The sequence below is a fragment of the Mugil cephalus genome, chromosome 14 (assembly GCF_022458985.1).
Source record: "Mugil cephalus isolate CIBA_MC_2020 chromosome 14, CIBA_Mcephalus_1.1, whole genome shotgun sequence".
NCBI lineage: Eukaryota > Metazoa > Chordata > Actinopteri > Mugiliformes > Mugilidae > Mugil > Mugil cephalus.
In genome coordinates, this window is record NC_061783.1 from 2,014,554 (window position 1) to 2,034,310 (window position 19,757).

At 41.9% G+C, this 19,757-nt stretch overlaps 2 protein-coding genes across 2 annotated transcripts; one reads left to right on the forward strand and one right to left on the reverse strand.

Annotated features, from left to right (window-relative positions):
• Window positions 1-2,889: 2,889 nt before the first annotated feature.
• On the reverse strand, window positions 2,890-15,633 carry ube2ql1 (ubiquitin-conjugating enzyme E2Q family-like 1). Its single transcript, XM_047605035.1, has 3 exons — window positions 15,420-15,633; window positions 13,859-14,773; window positions 2,890-6,385 (listed from the first exon to the last, which is right to left on the reverse strand). Exons 2-3 carry the CDS (start codon window positions 14,561-14,563, stop codon window positions 6,254-6,256), a joined length of 837 nt encoding a protein of 278 aa, XP_047460991.1. The 5' UTR covers window positions 14,564-14,773; window positions 15,420-15,633; the 3' UTR covers window positions 2,890-6,253.
• Window positions 15,634-16,519: 886 nt separating this feature from the next.
• On the forward strand, window positions 16,520-18,649 carry med10 (mediator complex subunit 10). Its single transcript, XM_047605156.1, has 4 exons — window positions 16,520-16,796; window positions 16,878-16,961; window positions 17,414-17,516; window positions 17,908-18,649. Exons 1-4 carry the CDS (start codon window positions 16,675-16,677, stop codon window positions 18,001-18,003), a joined length of 405 nt encoding a protein of 134 aa, XP_047461112.1. The 5' UTR covers window positions 16,520-16,674; the 3' UTR covers window positions 18,004-18,649.
• Window positions 18,650-19,757: the final 1,108 nt, after the last annotated feature.

The window sequence follows — 19,757 nt, forward strand, 5'->3', positions numbered from 1 at the left end:
AACAAGAGTGCTCAGGGATCAATTAACTGAGATATGTTACCAATGATGATAGGAGAATGTGTGTTTAAGGGCGGCTGTATGTATGCTCATTTAGCTTTTGTATACGTCGGCAGATATGCCTTGCTTTTCGAAACTTGTTAACAGGTGCTGACAAAGACAATTTTGACATTAGAACGTGTATCTCACAACCTGGTCAAGTCACACACTGTATAACCACAATGTGTTGTTTTCACACTTTTTTTGCCTAGTTAACGCCTAATGTAGTACTGAGATTTAGAGGAGCAAGTAGGCTAATTATGTTACATTTAGACAGAGCCAGGTGAGTCCTATCACTACTCTTCCTGTCTGTGAGCTCATTAAGCTCCTCATTACCTATTATAACCTTCCACATAAAAAAGGAGATCCACAACTTTCTCATTTTAGACATGGTATTACATGCACGTGAAAAAAAAAACGAATTATTGTCTAAATCCGACTCTAACTGGACAACTTAAGTACATGTAAACATGTTACTCCGACTAAAATCGGACTTCTCCTTGTTCGATTAAGACACCCAGATAATGCGATTAAAAATCGACTTTCTCTGGCATTAATCTGACTTTTAACTAGACAACTGCTGCGTTGGCTATGACCCCAGAACAAAAACATCCAAGAAGGCAGAAGTCGGTAGAAGAACCACCTGACAGATAATAGCTTTTTTTTTTATCTTAAATTGCTGTACTATTATCCATCTGGTTGTTGTTTGAAATGCCGGTCTGCCACATGAATGACTCTTGTTTATTATATGACAATAGGTCAACCAGGAAGGGGGCCGTATTAACCCACTGACAAGACACATGTTGCCACTTAATGTGGAGAAGGAGGACATATTCCCATCAGTTATTCGATTTTCTCTGTTGCATGTAAACTGGGACAATGACCGAATTTATAAAGTTGATAGCTAGATCAAGCTGTGCATGTAAACACACTGAGTAGCTCTTGTGTGACGGTTCACTTCTAAGAACTGAGAATTTGAACTTTGTCCATAGATGTTTAATTGGATTTAAAACAAGACTTCTTGGAGACTTTGGTTTCTTAGGTCTCTCGTATTATTTCCCAGCACCACAACGGTAGTGGACCTTGGTTTAATCTGCTATCAATTTACAACACAGTCTAAACATCCGTCCCCAAGAAATTTCACCCTGTTGATGCCACGAGGCTGTAATAATGGTTCATCAGAGTAGCATTCATTAAGGAAAGAAAACGGTCATGTGAGTTTTTAATGGGCAACACCTACAAATGTTCCTACGTGGAGGAATGTTGAAGCAAAAAAAAGAAAAACAAAACACTCTACAAGCCTTTGTCTATTTTCAGCTTGTTTCAGCCTGCTATCAGGCACCAAGGAACCAAGACATGTTTTGCGGTAAACACTAGTCAACTATTAATTCAAACTGATAACCACTAACTTTGAGTCAGCAAAGTTTTTTCTGCCTATCACTACAACTCATTCTTTGACTTTAGTGACATTCAGTATTCCCTAGTTCTCTATTGAGATGGTCTTGTAGATTTTACCTTGACTAAGCCCTTACTGTTGTCCTTGGAAAGATCTCTGTTCTTTCTTTTGCCCATGATGAGAGTGGCACATGTACAGTATTGATACCAAAGCTCACTGACAGTAAAGCTAAAGACACCTGGGATAGTAACAGAATTATATTCTATGGCAATTCTTGCTTTACCAGAGGCATGAAGGAATGCATGACAAAATAGATCTTCTAATGAGCTAAATAAGAGAAATCTGCATCTTTGTGTAGGTGGGTGAATGCTGTATGTGAGAGGTCTTTAGACCACATTAGGTCTAAAGAAGACTGAAGACTGATTCGAAGTTGTTGCTTTTAAAGTTTGCCTCGCACATTTAATTCCTTGTTGATCTGGTGACCCATGCAGCTACTGGTGTTAACATCTAATGTGGTTCAATGCAACATGTTAAGGTAAAACAAACAAAAAAAAAGATGATATTTTAGGCCAGGTAATAACTGGCTTTTTTCCATTTTTTTCTGTGAGCAAGAGTAATTTGACTTTTTTGGTGCATATGACAGGCATCAGCCTGTGGACACAGTGAAAGGAGTTGCTTACCTCACTGAAGCCATGAAGCCTGCAGCTCCTCATCTAATAGCTCATTATCACTGCCCCTTCTAGTTCTGTTGTTCCCTACAATATTGCAATCCAATCAGCGGGTAGGAAATGTTGGGTTTGCATCAGCGGCAGTCTGTGTTCATCTGATGATGACTGAGCACTGTGCATTCACAGCCAGACCTCTGTTCATAGACATTACATTACCAGTGACTTAATACAGCATCTCCCAGGAATGTAGTCACAGACATAATCATTGTAATAATGCAAACTTATGAATACTGCAAGAATTTCATCACTTGGTCATAGATTCTGTGATACCTCATTCAGAGACAGGTAATTAAACTTAAACTCTCTCTTAACTGACGCTTAAAATTAGATTGTTTTCTTTTACAGTATGGCTGTCCTTTTCTTCTTTGTTGGACCTGTCTTGGATGCTCTTGTGCACGATGCAAAAAAAAGTGTTATCATAGCTGGTGAACATGATAACCAAAAGGATATTGGATGAGAATGACTGACACGACCTGTGCACACATTCAGAACACTGTGATGCTACCAAGCTGGAGAAGCTGGCTGTTAATAGCACCAGAGAAACAGACGGGTGGTAACAGTATGTCCTCTCTGAGGATGTTGGAAACGTCTTCTCGGATGCAGTAAATGGAAGTAGGACAACATCCCGGGCCAGGCAGAGGACACAGCAACCTGAAGTGGGTCATTAAAATATATGTGTGTTGTGGGAATGCACAGAAGCTCCCAGATACGAAACAGAAAACCACCAGATCAGTTTGAATAAGCTGTAACTTTTATTGCACATTCCTGTTTGGTCTTGCGACGACCTTTCACCTTTTTGAAATTTTACGACCTCGGTCTCGTCCAAACACTCGAGTCAGGAGTGGGACATAGTTGCCCAGAGTAACTGATCACAGGTCAGATTCCCTTTGTGAGTTAGATTAGGAGCATTGGGAAGTTATACTGATCGTTGATCTGTGACTGAGGGGAACTTCAGTCCAGATCTTTGTGTTGACTGCATTACCCACAAGCCAAATCACTGTCTAGAGCAGGACCAACGGGGAAGGGACAGTAGTGACATCATGGAGGGGACTAGGAAGTATTCAAAGGAGCAAGGGAATCGTCTTCATTCCACTTTGATGCGCTCCCTAAGTACTTCCTTTAGAATCTTGAGGCTTTCAAACCTTCTATCCTTCTTTGTTCCCTGAAATCCCCCCCAAATAAACACACCTCCCCCGATCACACAAATACATAGGCTATCATTCATAGTAGTTATTTTTTCTTCTCGTTTTCTTGTGACAATACCTGCAACATGCTTCAAATCTTCATTTTGGCAAACCACAAATAAATTAAAACACAAACATTCATATAACACAATGTGACATATTTAGGACGCTTGAGAAAGAAAAGAAAATAATACATACATTACAGAAACCCAAAAAGAAAAGAAAAATATTACCAAGAAAAGAGAAGCATTTGCATTTTTTCCCCATATTTTTTCTTGCTTTTCTTGAAAAAAGATATACAGTAGCTAGCTACCAATCACATATCACATGCAGATATAATACAACATAATCAGGTCACCCAGTTAGTGTCTGCAAACTACCAGTCTAAACTATATCACAAAATTATTCTCTTGAAACCAGCAAACACTCAGCTTTTCGAGATATTTTGTCTTAATAATAATTCAGTTTACAGTTTTCTCCGCTGACAAGTCGAGAGATCACTATACAATCGACCCTGAAATGACGAGCCAAATTCAAAGAGGACTAAACACGCTTTTCCTACATGATCACATACCAGATGGTGAATTGTTTTTATCTCTTTTGCCGTTTTTTTTTTTCCATGATGGGAGGTTAATGCACATATTTGCTTGCACGTGCGCTCGAACACAGACGGGCATTTGTTGTTGACCACGAACGCAGCACAAGGGGAGCTTTGAGGCCGACCCAACCCAAACGTTGCAGCGTGTCTCTGCAGTTTTAACAACCCGCTCGACGATTGGGCCCACTGAGAGCTAACTGGCACTGGGATGTTCCAATACCCCAACCTCCCCTCACCTAAACCCCTTCCCTCCAAACAGAGCAGGAGAGGAAAGTGGCAAAATGTCAGTACCGAGCGGGAGGTTTGACATCCTCCATCCTTGTGCTCTCGCTGTTCTTCTCTAATGACGCTCTGCTGAAATGTCAAACCAATTAGCAGCTTTCCCTCTGACATTTAACTGGCAGATAGCAAAACAAACACACAAGGAGCCCACTGGACTGGATGGACAGATAGCAGGCCCTCGACTGATTTTGACTGACGTCGCTGCAGCCGTGCAGTTAGTATTAGATATTTATAAAGTCTTTTTAAACGATGGAACTCAGTGCCTCTTAAGTAATCACAGCAGGTACAGCAGCTAATATCTGTCCTCGGCCATTTTGCAAGCCACCTGACATTTTCGAAAAGCAGCCAGCAGTGATCAAAGCTCCCGCAATTCCCTTCTCTCCCTCTGTTCTTCTTCTCCTCTTCCTCCTCTCCCGGCTGCCCTCAGTCTCTCTCGTTCAGCAGACATCAATCAGACGGGCTCTGAAGCGTGCACTCATTTAAAAACACCACTCCATCCACAGCGGCGCTCCAGCTCCTGCCTGGCTAAGTTTCTAGGTGTTACTGCCGCCGCCGCTGCTGCCGTGTCCGTAGGTGCGCGGGCAAAAGGAGTGCGTGCGTGTCATGTGAATGTGTGTGTATTCAGAGCTAAACATCCGAAGCATATTTTCTACCAACCTTTACATGGATTTTAAAGAGACAGACGAGGCTATGTGCACGTAGATATTCGGTCACAACTGCACACGTGTTTACAGTAATAACTATCAGGAGCTGACATAGACAATGGAGCAAGATGGCGCACAATTTAGCAAAAAAACTAAACGAAAACCTCCCTTTAGGCTTCAGTGTCATTCACAGAAAATTCTATTTCTCTCTCTTTAAAAAGAGTGTTGTTCCCTTCTTCAAACACACGCACACACATATACCGAGGCCTGGCCTTCAGCTGTACCATCTGGTATCTAAATCATGGGAATTATAGTCTTCTTGCTTTCACTACAACACACACAAACGTAAGAGCAGGGAGAGAAAGAAAGAGAAGTGACTGCCTGTCATCCTAATTATCATACATAGTCTCTGCATAAAGCAACATGTGACGTTTTTTCTCCATTAAAAATCAATATCCACCTACGCAACAGTGAGCTCTAAATTTAGTCACGAGAGACGGAGAGAAAAAAGAGAAAAAAAGCGAGTTGAAGAAAGAAAGAGAGAGAGAGAGAGAGGGAGAGAGAGAGAGAGAGAGAGAGAGAGAGAGAGAGCACAGCTCCATGTAAAATACAATCTTCATGTTGCATTGAACTGTGAGCAACGGCACAGTCGAAAGAAAAAGGAAATGAAGGAGTGAATGAGTGAGAATAGTGAGAATAAACGCCACTGCGCTCCCCGTCTATTAAACATTAACAGCTTCATTTATATGTAAATGACCCGACAGCTACAGAGAGAGAGAGAGAGAGAGACGGTGGGGTGTAATACCAGTTCAGTGCTTAAGAGAAGAGAGGAACGGAGGATGGAAAAAAAGACGTTGGGGTGGCAAGGACAGGAGAGGGAGACAGGTCTCCTTCATTCAGTAGTCTTTAACATGGTGGAAAAATCCACACTGTCTGATTTGTCCGATTGCACATGCATGGATGTGCGTTGGGAAACAAAAATAAACGACAACAACAACAAAAAAAAAAATTAACGTGCACTCTGATGCACGCGCACACACTCCCATGTAAAGTCTGATGGAGCGACAAACACACACATACGCATACACCTCCCTCTCGGGCCTTTCTGAAATAGGAGAAAGAATCCCTGGGCGAGAGGGAGGTTTTCTTGGTGAAGGAGCTACAATGATGGCGTCATTTCAGCTCTCCAACAGTAGTTTCGGTGAAGATGATGACAAAAAGCAAAAGCAACGAGGACACACAAAACCAGAAAAAAATATCTGGGGTAAAACAGCAAAAGGTGGAGATGAGAGATTGTTGAGTTAGCGTGGTGTGTCGTTTTGCGTGTCGGGGCTAGCTGGGTTTGTCCGGCTAGCGCGGGGGTCGAGGAATCGCCGGCCGAGCGCTCAGCCGTCGGACACGGGCGGGGACACCCAGCCATACTTCTCGTGGGTCTTCACCAGGGACTTGAAGGTGGCCTCGGCTTCTTTACGACTGAAAGCTTTCTTGGACTTCCCTGCTTTCCTACAAATACGGCCCTGTGAATAAAGGAAACACAGAGAGTAAGAGTTAGAGTTAGTGTTAGTGTTAGGAACTAGCTGAACACATTAACAATACAATTAGAAATACTAGTAGTGTGCATTAATGTACACATTCTTTAAAGGACCAGTGGGTAGGATTCAGGATGATCTATCAGCATAAATGGAATCAAGTATTTATAATTATATTTCCATGCTTTTATATTGAAATTGGTAGCTACCTTTGGTTCTCCTATATTCTTGAAAAGATACGGGTAAGGAGTAGGTATTTAGTGGATTCCCCACCATAGAGGCCACTGAATTTGACATACTTGTTCAGTTTCTTATTGCACAAATGACATTTCAGACATAAGATGACTGCTGTACCATGACCATGAGGTGAAACTGCTGCTAAAGTCACCATTCAGATACTTGTAGAATGTTATATCTGTATTTTCTACAGCTTTACATTATTGTGCTATGTCCACCAAAAAAGCTATTCCGAAACAATATTTTTGTGTGGTTGTCCGTCATAAGGAAACAACAAACAATGACTAGATTTTCACTAAATTGGACAGACAAACAGATCCTATGCCAAAAAAGGAAAATAAAACACAGAGCGGTGGCCATTTAATCTAAGATCTTTGGCATCAGACGACTGCAGGCTTGTTTTTGTTGAGCTACACAATACTAATGGAGACGGAGGCTTCCTTCCAAGTGCTACAGTTGTGCAGAGTAGCAAAATCAGTTTCAAGTTTGAAGCTGCATCCATAGACCGCATCCTTGATTTTCCTCATGCTTTTCATAGATTCACAATAACAATTTGCATTCTCTGTCTCCTTCAAATAAGAATATAATTTCATGCAACTTCAAAAATCACCACATGCCAAAACTATTGTTGTTCAAAGGTCAAAAGAAAGATCTCTCTCCTCATTATTGTCAGCTCATTTCCAGACCCACGTACAGTAGATAGAAAGATAGAGACATACAATGCACATGGCAGAAAAAGAATCACAGCTGCAGGGGAGATTTGACAAGACAAGTGGTATGGATGCAAGTTGGCCAACATAAGATCAGTGTTTAAAAAGCAGGGAAGGAGCTTTTAAGATGTCACATTCAATCAGAAGTGGAAATATATCCCTCAGTGTACAGGGCAATAGGAAGATAAGTGAAGACCAGAATCAGCCACGGCATTAAATAATGAAAAGGTGGTGAATATGACAGAATATATATACCGTATTTATATATGAATAAATGTTCACCACCTGTGTTAATATTATATTTGTGATAATAGAAAAAGGGTGTGGGTGTTGCCTGCGACGATAAAGCTCCTTATTCGGTTATTCCCTGACGAAGACTGCACAGGATGATAAATGCAAAACAAAACTGTGGGAGACATGCATGGCCATGACAATCAAAGCCATGACAGTGGTGTGTCGTTTTGCATGTCAGGGCTAGCTGGGTTTGTCCACCGGCTTGCTAGTTTTGTTTTTACATTAAAACCACCTCAGAAACACAGGAACATAATGGAGGGGTCAGTATATCTGTTCACTGGTCAGTCATTGTGACAGCTCCAACACTCAAATGTTTTGTTGACTCACGCTGACTCACTGTTAGGTACTTTAGTGTATTAGTTTGTACATGCTCTGTAATACTGCACCACTTCCCTCAACCCAGAACATTTTTTGTAGACAGGAAGGGGGCACCACGGGTTTCCACTGAAACCTATACTAATGAAATTCCCTCAGAGGCACGCTGCACTGCAGTGCAGATAAATACCCCTGTATCGTTGCACATCCATGGCGTTTTACCTTAATCCTTCAGCATTATGCTGATATTCTGCCTTTCCAGGGGAATAGAAATAAACAGAGTACACAGTTGAAGCCCAAGGCCTTGTCATTGTTATGTAGTGGCATGAGAGCCGGAAGACAAGGCAGCTGTGATATGCTTTACAATCACTTTGTAACAGTTTTGGGAATTAGGCCTATTTGATTTCTTGCCAAGATTTCAATAACAGGATTGAAAACATTCTTACATTCTCTTACAGTCGGGAGCTTGCCTTAGCGCAAGTCAAGCAACATTAGCTGAACCACCATCACCATCTCTACCTTTTAGCTTGATTTTTAAACTGGCTTGTCTCACATCGCTGTCAATAGCGTTGGGAAATGTAAATCTCTGAATATACAGCCTTCTATTTGGAAACAAATAGGCCATAAACTCATATTTACTGATATTTTTACTGTTTAATTTTAAGCAAGTATCCTGCTAGCTGGATTTTTTTTTGTTCCCTTCGAAACTGACCAAGGATATAACAGTAGTTTAATGTAATTATATTGATGGTTTGGTTTGTATCATCTCGGGAGACCAGCAACTCTCTGAAGAACTGGAAGCACTATGTTTTAGATATTTTACCAGGAAAAGGTAAATCCAAGAGTTTCCTCAGTTTTAGGACTACAATGGATGTGACATCCATGATTAGTGCTTGGCCTTTGTTTGAGTTGTGTGTTAAAAACAGTCATTTACAAAAATCAATGTTTCTAGCAGTCTGCATTGGACATTGCGGCCTTATATAACACTGGCTTTCTCATGGGTCCAAAAGATATCAGCACATTTTATTTTTAGAACAATTTTTGTCATAACATGACCACAGAAGAGCCTAAGCCCGAGATTTGGGTAAAAGAGATTAAGGAAGATAACTGTTATCATCTGTAATGCATCACATCATTTAGAGGGAAACAAACCGTCCGGATCATTTTTGGACTACATGTGTGCATTGCGGTGAGAAAGTCCAATGATAATTCCCCAATCTCATGACGTCTGGTACACGATCACAATGTCCTGTTGCATATTTGCCCAGTTATTTTGGGTCAAAAATGAAGCAGGGGATAAAGCGGGATGAGGTGATAACGTTGAATGATCTGCAGATTAGGGTTACAGTTTCCATTCCTGTAGCAACAGTGGCCTCATTTCCCCGTAGAGCTTAGTGACACACTCCCTCTCACCATAGAGCCACATAGCAAGCTTGCCCTCTTATTTCATCTTGTACATTTAACCATCAGTCTGTTACAAATATCCAACATTTAAAGTAAATACTTAGAATAAAACCAGATAAATGAAAGGAGGTAGTGAGAGTATAAAGACAATGTTTTGAAAAACTGAAGGCATGACTCACGGAGTGACTCATTCAGATAGATATACGGTGTTGCTTAGGGACTTGCTTTCTGTTCCCCTTTTTTTGGAAAGGCACATAAAAGACGAACCTCCGCTTTTCTGAGACAACCGATCCACACATCCTTTAAATTGTAAAACAACCCACGGGGTATTACCTAAGCGCCACTTACTGAAACCTGCTCAGCTCCTTTGGGCAGCCAGAGGCCTGGATATAGATTACCCAGGCTGACAAACACAGACAATGCACCAGTTGGCTCCTGTCAAAGAGTGTGGGTGAAAAAGTTAGGGTGTGTTGTTCTCCCTTCAAATCACATGCAACCTCGTTGTCCATGAATATCTTCGCATCCCCGCCATATGGTCGCTGTCATGACATCAAAATGGCGGGCTGTTGCCTTGGACGGATGTCTTTGGCAATTGTGAAAAAAAAGTGTGATTACCACACTGATCAATGGTAAGGGGGTCTGTCAGCTGAACAGCACGTTTTCAGGAAGCCAGTCTCTGTGAGCATCGTTAGCTTTAGCCAGGTTTTAACCAAACTATTTCAGACCGTGTGTAAATTTGAATGACCAATCAGTATTAGAACACATCTTCACTGAAAACAGTTGTTTGTGTGTCAGCGAGGGGGCGAGGGGGAAGAGACACATGACCTGAAATAAAATGTAAAGAGGAAGAGTGTGTCAATGGGAGACTGAATTGCATAATTGTGTTTTGATGCGTGAAACTTTCTGACTCCAGAACGAGAACGGGAAATTGAACATTAATTAGCGCTTAGCGCTACTGTGCTCGCAGTCATCTACAAGACTGACTTGGTATGACGCATCTAGAGATGGATGTAGTGCCAAAGTAAAAATATCCGCTCTTGAAATAAAGAATGACAAGTGTCTTTGTGTGTGTGTGTGTGTGTGTGTGTGTGTGTGTGTGTGTGTGCGTGTGTGTGTGTGTTCGGCCGAGAGAGAGTGCCCTGGGCTTGTGCAGTGCCATGACAGTGTTTATCTATTTCAGCTAAGCGCTCACTCGTTGAGAGGGACACACACTCGTGTAGAGTGGCTGCTGGGTAATCGTGTGAATGGAGATCAGTCAATGGGCAGAACGGGGAAGGCCCCACTGCATGTTGGGAAGCAGCTCTTGGGGCGGGGCCAGGGGGATTGCATAATGCACACATGTGCTTGAAAGGGTTGGGATAAACAAACAAGGATCGATGTCATCATCATCATCCTCATCAGATCAGTACAGAGAGCTCCGTGGGACTGATGGCGGGGTCATTGAAGGGTAGTGCCAATGTGGTCTGTTGTTAGTTTCAGTGGTCTGTTGTCACACAATATGATACTCGGCTTTGAAACCCTTCACAAGGACAGGGATTTTTAAAGGGAAATTCCTCTAATTTTACACATAAAGTTCAGTTTCCTTACCACAGAGTAGATAGTAAACAACATGTCTTTTGGGAGTTTTCTAAAAATTACCAAGTAATCCATGGGGATTTCAGAGTTGAGGTGAAGAATCTTCTACAGAAATTCTGCGTTACAGGCTGGAGTTTTCAGGAAAAAAAACAGAAGCTGGTATATGGGAGGCCAAATGACTTTCTACTGCATTATAGGAAATGTATGATCTAGTACATAATCCACATCACGGATTAAAGTCAGGTTATCCTCGTGAATCCCCAACTCTACTGAAATGAAAATGACTGTGAAATTGCTGGAATGCCCCTTTTCTTAGTTTGATCAAATTTCAACCTTACAGTGACAATATGATTTTTGTATGTTATACATTCATTTTGTGTGTTTTTTCATGTAATTACTGCTCTGTTTATCCAATAACATGTCAGAATTAGATAACAAGTTCCTTGAAAACTGCTCAATAGGTTGTTGTGTCTGGATAAGACATTTAAATCTGAAGATAGTCACTTTACGCAGCAGATTGTCACATTCAATCAACATAAACAAAGTAGCAGTAGTTTGGCAGTTTTGCTTAATGAAGGTCACTAAAGAATGAAATTATAACGTGTTTGACAGTTTGTTTCCTTAGATAAACAAATAGGTGAAGAAATATTGATCCTTCTAAACTAAGTTACCTTGAAGCCTGTGTCACCTTTTTTCATGGTGGCAGTTAAAGCTAAATTTAACAGGGGATCTGGAATGAAATAAAACTCAACATTGAGTGATTTTGTTTTCTTTGTTTACACAAATCAAGAGTAAAGATATGTGTGCAGTGCAATTGGACAAGAGGAGAACAGGTTACAGCCGACATTAAACTGACTATAACTCTAATTGGTGTGTAAACACTGTTGCACAAACAGCAGTACATAACAATTACTGAATTGGATCTCATTACTAAGACAATTGTTTCCTGCCACTTGCACAGCACTCTGAGACTAGATGCATTAAACTTTGACAGAGACTGTCTGAAAACCGGAATTTAAGTATGTGAGGGCGAGACTGATGGTGGCCTTTAGTTCATTTGGCTAAAAATCTCATCTCAGCCTGTGTGTATGTATGTGTGTGTGTGCTTCCTCACATCTGCAGGTGAAGTCGCATGTAGCTCTGTTGACATTCAGCTCAGCACTGTGTCACTGCATGTATCCTCGCGCACTAAAAATAGGGAGCCTCCTAAACAAGACACATCCCTATTGTCACTCATGACCAAGGACAGACAAATATATTCTGTGTACTCAGGTATATATTTAGGTCTGTGTGATCTGGCTGTCATCATACATGAGAAGCTAATGAATCTCCTGGAAAACTAGGACACGTGCAAGTACCTGTGCAGAGATATGCACGAAAGAGGCAAACAAAGAGCTGCACACACACATACGCACACACAGGAATAATTAATCAATATTGTTGCCATTAGCAAACCAGGGAAGGAAGACACTGCACCATAATTAGGGAGCACTGCAGAGCCGCTAGCTCATCTCCTCAAGCAGAGAAGAGGAATGAACACACAGACATTTTCCTCCCGCTGATGTGGGGACAGTTTTTACATGACCTCTCTTTGTGACAGATGCTTAACGGTCACAGATGACTCAGGAATAATGTTCAGTTATATCATCAAAGACAAAAATAAAGCTCTACGAGGTGGGGGCAGGGCAGGAGAATCCAGCGACAGTTTACATAAGGTCTGATGCCACAGCCTCGTCATTCTGCTGATGTCAAAAGACAGAGTCAGCGGGCATAAAGGGCCAGCTCAACGGATCAAATGACCGGACTATGATGCAAAAGCGAGCGTTTCCAAACACAATGGGAAACAATGATTCTTATCTGGGCTGATAACAGAAAATCTGCTCAGAGTATAAACGATTATAGCCTGGAGTGCATTTAGAGATGCACCCATTTTCATTGGAAGTGCAGAGCGGCTGCTGCCACCACTGCAGTGCACTGAGGATGTGAAAAACAGATTTGACAGGATTACATAATCTAGACAGCCTAAGTCACTGAGGGCTAATAGGTGGGATACCTGCTGTCTCTATTTATCCATATGTCTTTCTATCCGTCATCAGGAGTTGAGTGATTGCTTTATTCCTCCTTCAGAATAATCTGATAGGACAACAGATATTGTGAGAATCCATGCAAAGGGACTCTTCCATTGCATGGCAGCAGGTCTTTGTTGTCAGAGAACACTGATTTATGGAGGTGATAAAAGGAGAGCAAAGCGGGACTGCAGTGAAGAGCTGGCATTAAGAAGATACTGGGGGTTGCGCTGCATGAAATGGCCGCCGTAAAGTCACATAAAGATTAATAATATTCCCAATCATGGGTTTGCTCGTAGCAGAGAGGAGGGGGAGTGGGGAGTCTAGCTACCGGAGATGTTACAGTGTTGCACATACAGCACCCCGAGCAACAGAAAATGATACTGAAAGGCTCCTTGTACAGAAACCCCCCTTTTTGACTTAATAGTTTTGCAGTGTGATGTTAGGTTTCTTGAAAAAATAGAAGTTATACAGTATTAACATACTTGATTGATAAATCGTTCCAACATTCGTGTCTTTAAGGATCACTCCAGTGGAGTCCAAAGTTAATTTGAATAAGAAAAAGATGAGGTTACCAAAACCACTTTTCTAAGATGCACTTTAAACAAGCACTAGTGAAAAAACTCCTATACATATATACACACATAAGACTAAGAGTTATGGCAAGGTGAGCACATGTTATCTGCATAAAAGTGGTTTTACGCGTTAATTACGCATGACGCATAAATGCCTAATGCGATTGCTCATATCCAGCGCGTGTCATGATTGGAAATACATGTACTAGCGATGATTAACGCGCCTTATGGTTGATGTTATTTCCAAGCACAACCCCTCAACCACCAGCCCCTTCCTCCCCTCACCTGTCCTTTTACGAGGCTGGCAGCAAACTGCCTCATGACCGCCTCCACCGTGTAGGCGCTGGACCATCCTCGAGGGGTCAACAGCTCCATGCATATGGCCCCTCCGTCCAGCACGTAGCCGTTCTCCAGCCGGGGCGTCAGGACCCGCATGAAAGGCGGCGAGAAGGGGAAATTGTCGGGAAAGGTGACGTTGAGCAGTATGAACTCAGTGCTGGTCTCCTTCATGTCCTGCCACAGTGCGGAGTCCTTGTCAACCTGGTGCAGCTTGACGTTCCAGTCATACAGGTTGTCCTCCACCAGCTCCACTGTGATAAAGTTGTCCCCTAACCTCCTGATCTCCTGTAGCTCCTTCATCAACCTCCGCGTCCGGACCTGGGTGCAGTGTTGCCGGTGAGGCGCCAGCGGTGGTATGGAGGAGGCACTGGTCGCTTTACTCCCGCCTCCTCCCGTCTGCTGCTTCTCTTTCGCATCCTTGCCCTGCTTATCCTTGCCGGACGGCTTGTCCTTGCCGTGCTGTTCCAGCTTCCTCGCCTTAATCTCCGGGGTACTCAGGATGTTGGTTTCGTTAGCGGTCTGACAGTGTTTGTTGGCGTTGTTTTTCTGGTTCCCTTTGGTCCCCTTTAACGAGCCCTGGTGGTGCTTTGGATCCTCGGTGTCTCGGTCGTGCAGACGGATCAGACCGATCTTCCGCAGTAGGGTGGCCATAATTTTTTATAGGCTTGATTCTCCGCCGATCCCCCCACACCGGGGCGAGATTCACTCTTTCAGGTCGGTTCCCGCTCACAGAGACGACCTTTACTGATTATTAACCTTGTTATACCGCAATCCCCCCTCCGTTCGCTGCAGCCTCAGGATGAACACAACCGGGGAGCCTGTGCTGTTGTCTCCTCAGTGCATCATCTCGACTCGGCTCCACTAAAAGCAAAGACACGATACAACAAATAAACACAAGGAATGTTCGCTTACAGACAATGGTAAGATAAAGATAGATGTGATCCAGTCATTTTTTTCCCCCACTAGTGGACTGACACGATGACTGTGACTGCAGTTGTTCGTTGATAGGACGACGCGTTACGCAGAAGCACTGAGGTGATCTTGCATTGATACATTTTAAGAGAGGAGTCGATAGTATTTCATCATGTTAACGAAAACATAACCTATAGCACGTAGTGAATAAGACTGAAAGAATCATAGCCTACATGAAGGGAAATTACAAGTTGAAAAAAAAATACACCATAATGGCTGGTGTAGCTTAATGCTTATCACACGTTAGATTCATATAAGACTCCTGCTATATAAATAATATAGACAAATCAATCATAGAGAAAAAGGCGATAAACACAGATATTATAATGCCATAATAAATTAACCATAATGACACTCATCATACAAGTGTGCTGTATAGAAACTGTCATCACTGCGTAAATGCCACAAAGCCCTATGAGAACACTACAATATTCTTATGGTAGTATATGTACATAATAGATTTTCCTTAATGTGTGTTATCCTGCCCACATACACACACACACAGACCAGCAACCCGACAGCAGCCTGTTCTTACCGTGGATTAGGAAAATTCTGAGTATGTCCGTTGTGTCCCGTTATGCAGCCCGGACTAAAAAAAATTTTAAATTAAAAATGAAAATGCTCCACCGTCCAGTGGACCTGCCGAAGACGAGGGCTGCAGCGAGTAAGGGAAGGAGATCCTTTGATGTGTGAGCAGCTGCTGCAGCTCCTGCTTTAATGCGACCGGGGACGAGCCAGCCCCCGGTAATCCTCCTCCTCGGCCAGTCTGTTCCCGACGCTGCTGCGTTTCAAAATAAAAGCACCGTGCATCATACATAGTACTGTAGTACTGTGCTCCTCTGGCGATCACGATACGAGTGCCGATAATGTTTCCTCGACACAGGCTCTTGAGTGTACAAATGGAGCAATAATTAAATAATAGGCTAAGATGTGAACACAAAAGAACAAAATTGCCGCAAACTCAATAGAGTCCATAAAGGTTTTGATTTAGCCTCTATATCACAATTGGCTCATCCAAGGTTCCCTGATTGTTAACGCAACAAACGTTTTATTTAGAAGGCAAACGACTCCCTGTTTTAGTCCGGGTAAATCTTTGTAACTTGATTTTCTCTAGTTCACCTGAAGGAGGAGAGGTGGGAAGAAGAGTGATGCCAGAGGAAGGTGATGTCAGCTCCACTGGCATTTCACTTTCACTTTTAGCCTCACACCTACCCCAAAATCTGCGTGTTTGTAGTGGGACAGGTCTACATTTATAGACTACTTTTCTATATATAGAGTCCCAAACCCTTCGCAGTTTAGGAGGAATGAGGCAGCCAGTCAGCAGACTGGACGTCATTACCTGTCGGAAAAATCAGAAAATATTGTCTTTAAAATTATTTCTGGATTCTCTAACATAGTTAAGATAGCATTGAGTCCAAATTAAGCAGCAAATTAATTCATTTAGTGAACCGTTTACATTTGAACTATTAATTGTAATGTACTGTTGAATGCAGTTAAATCACTGTCATTCTGTAGCACTTCGCTGGTTCTGACAAAGAGGCTTCCTCCTAACCGACAGTACGACACTTTCACGCAATACGCGTTACAACACGACAGTCTGTCGTTGGCTGTTACCAAGGTTGCAGAATATTACGCACGGCGATTGGCCGCTACGTAGCCGTAAAGCGTTTCGGCAACGTAGCTGTCGTAGTGTCGGTGGCTAACAGTAAACAGCGATAATTTCATAAAGAGGTTCGCGTAATTGCAGCCATCCGTATTGATTATTGGTTATTTACTAACGGGTCATCATAATGGCTGAAAAATTTGACAACCTGGAGGAGCACCTGGAGAAATTTATCGAGAATATTCGACAGTTGGGAATCATCGTTAGCGATTTCCAGCCTAGCAGCCAGGCAGGACTTAACCAAAAACTGTGAGTCATGTTTTACTTAAGTCGTAGTAACGACATTATTCCAACAACGATCTAACCCGGTATGTTGATTTTTATCATCAGAAATTTCATGATATCTGGTCTGCAAGACATCGAGAAGTGCCGCCAGCAGCTTCACGAGATCAACGTACCACTGGAGGTGTTCGAGTGAGTCCATCCGCTGTTAGCTTACAACGCTTCATCTACCACTGGATTTTCTTTATGTCTCTGCCATTGCTGTGTTATTATGCGCACAATTCTAGTCCGCGGACATGAAAAGCATTCATGGCGTTTAATTGCTGAAGCCACGCCGAAATCCGTTCGGAAATCTTTGAATTTAAAATTGCCGTCACCTGTCGGCACTGCTGCTACTGTTGCATGTTTTATATCAATGTTAATCTGGAATATTAAGAGCCACTTTAACCTTCGGCATGCTTACACTTTACAAATATATTTTAAGCGTTGTGTTTTGTGCCACTCTCCACAGTAAACTGTACTCAGTTGTAGATAAATTGAATTTACAGCAAATCTAAACTTACGAGCATTTGCCAAGAAGGTTCATTATATGTACTTCATAGCTTCATCATGTCATGGTCTGACATTATACCCTCACTTTACAGTTACATTGATCAAGGTCGAAACCCTCAGCTATACACGAAGGAATGCCTGGAAAGAGCCTTGGCGAGGAACGAGCAGGTCAAAGGGAAGATAGACACTATGACGGTAAGAGATATTGTCAGGGGCACCGATAATCCCCACTGATGACTGCACAAGAATAAATGCAGCTGTCAAAATATTTCACTCATTTAATACACATAAGCATATTTAGAGTTCCTGTTAAGATAAGCAGGTCTCTTTCATTATACAAATAACATGCATTGACGTAGATCTCCGTATTAAAAGGACCTTGTTTGCTCATGATAAATTAAATGCCCTTAAGGCACAGCAATGACATTTTTAAACAAAAATCATATCGGTTAATATTTATCCCAAATTCAGTTGTGTCTCTGCGTCTATGTAATGTCCTTGCCCTAAAACAAGTTCTGCATAAAGTGATAAACTTGGCTAATCATTATTAAAGCCTCTTCTGCTGTTGTACTCTTGTCTATTACAGAAATTCAAGAGCCTTTTAATTTCCGAGCTAGGCAAAGTGTTTCCAGAGGAGATGGCCAAGTATAAGGCTATACATGGAGAAGATGCCCCCTCCTAGTGACTGTCGCACTGTGACCATTCATCTTTAACCTGTGAAAGTGGCAGCCTGGACTGAGTTTGATCAAGCAGAATCCTCTGTGGCCATCAGCAGCACGTGATAATAAACTATTGTCAATTGTCATAAATGTTGTGATGCTGATCGCGAAGGAGGAGCTTTTATTTCCACACCTGGACTCAGCAGGTCTTCTGCTTTCTGTACATGTAAAGAATTACGAATTGACAGCAAGTTGTATTGAATTTTCTGGCTGGGTTGGTACGTTGGGAAAGGGTACATGTTTATTTTTATTGTCCCTGATGATACACGGACATTGAGTTTGCAGGAAAATATTTTTCCAACTTGTTGCTGTACAGGTTAAAAAACAAAACAAAAATGAAGCTGGAATTTAGCCCATCAGGTGTACATACTGTCTATTTATACTTGCCTACTTTTTTATAATGCTCCATAGTCATTGCGCAACATTTGTACCACACACAGTTCGTAACCTTTTGTATCAAGCTCAGGTTTCTAATCGCCATGATAAACTAAATGCAAATATTATTTGAAAGGAAAATGCGTGCCTGATCACTCAGTGCAGTCAGAAATGAGCCCCCTCTTTATTTGTAAGTTGTATAATGTTTGTTAATAAATGATTCTTTTGGACTGATATTGCATTTTGGCTGTTTTGTCATAAGCAACCTACATGTAGATTTCTTTTAGTTTTGCTTTGGATAGAAAATTGAAAAATAATGGAGTTCCATTATTATGACAGTATTTAAAAAATAATAGAATCAGGTACCTACAAAAGCTACTCCAGATCATACACCTGAATCTTTCAAGATGACATATTGAACTTCTATTTTACCTGGTGAATTCCTATTGAATTCATATGTATATATATATATATATATATATATATATAGATAGATAGATAGATAGATAGATAGATATATATCATAGCAGCATCCATAGCAGACTTAAACCGGACAGACTTTATCACTCTGCTCCAGTGTCCTGGATAAAAGTGAGCCTGCCACACTGTAACACAGATCTCTCTGTTTTTGTTGACAGATGCTCTAGAAACAGGCAGAGCTGTACCATCCCAGAGATCACACCCCAAGCACGCCTCCTCCTGCTGGGGCTTAATCGCAGCATCACGCCCCTCTGACCCCACAGGCCAATCCTCTGTGACAGAAGGAAGGAAATGAGCCCTGTTATTGGTTTGTGATATATGCTGTAGAGTAATACAGACAGCCCTCTTCCCTCGCTGTCGGCTTTCCCTGAGGATTTCTGTACATGCACCTCATTTAGTCAGCCATGGTTTAGTGAGGACTCAACCTCCACCTTCTCACAGGGCAGAACCGCATGGTCTTCTAATATCAAATCAGTCTGCTCAGGTTTCTTTTCCTTGGTTTTAGCTGCGGTGTGTAATGTAGCCACGTTGACAGATTCTTTCTTTAGAAATAAACATAGTAAGCACTTACAGTTTAGCTTGAATATCTTTCCGGGGGGCAGAGAACACACTTTAGCTTTACCAGGTCCTGAAAAATGTATCAAAACTGAAGCCACAGTGCATAATAAAAAGTAAAGTAAAGTTTCTATTTGGAAACAAGTAAAACAATACACCAGACACCATCTGAACTTAATAAAATCCAGTCTGTATATGCTAAGCCGAGCTCAAGCGTGTGTGTATAATTTTATCACAATGTTCTCCCTGCCACCATTGATGCAGCTGTATTATGTAAACTAAAATCACTAAAAGCAAAAACATTAAA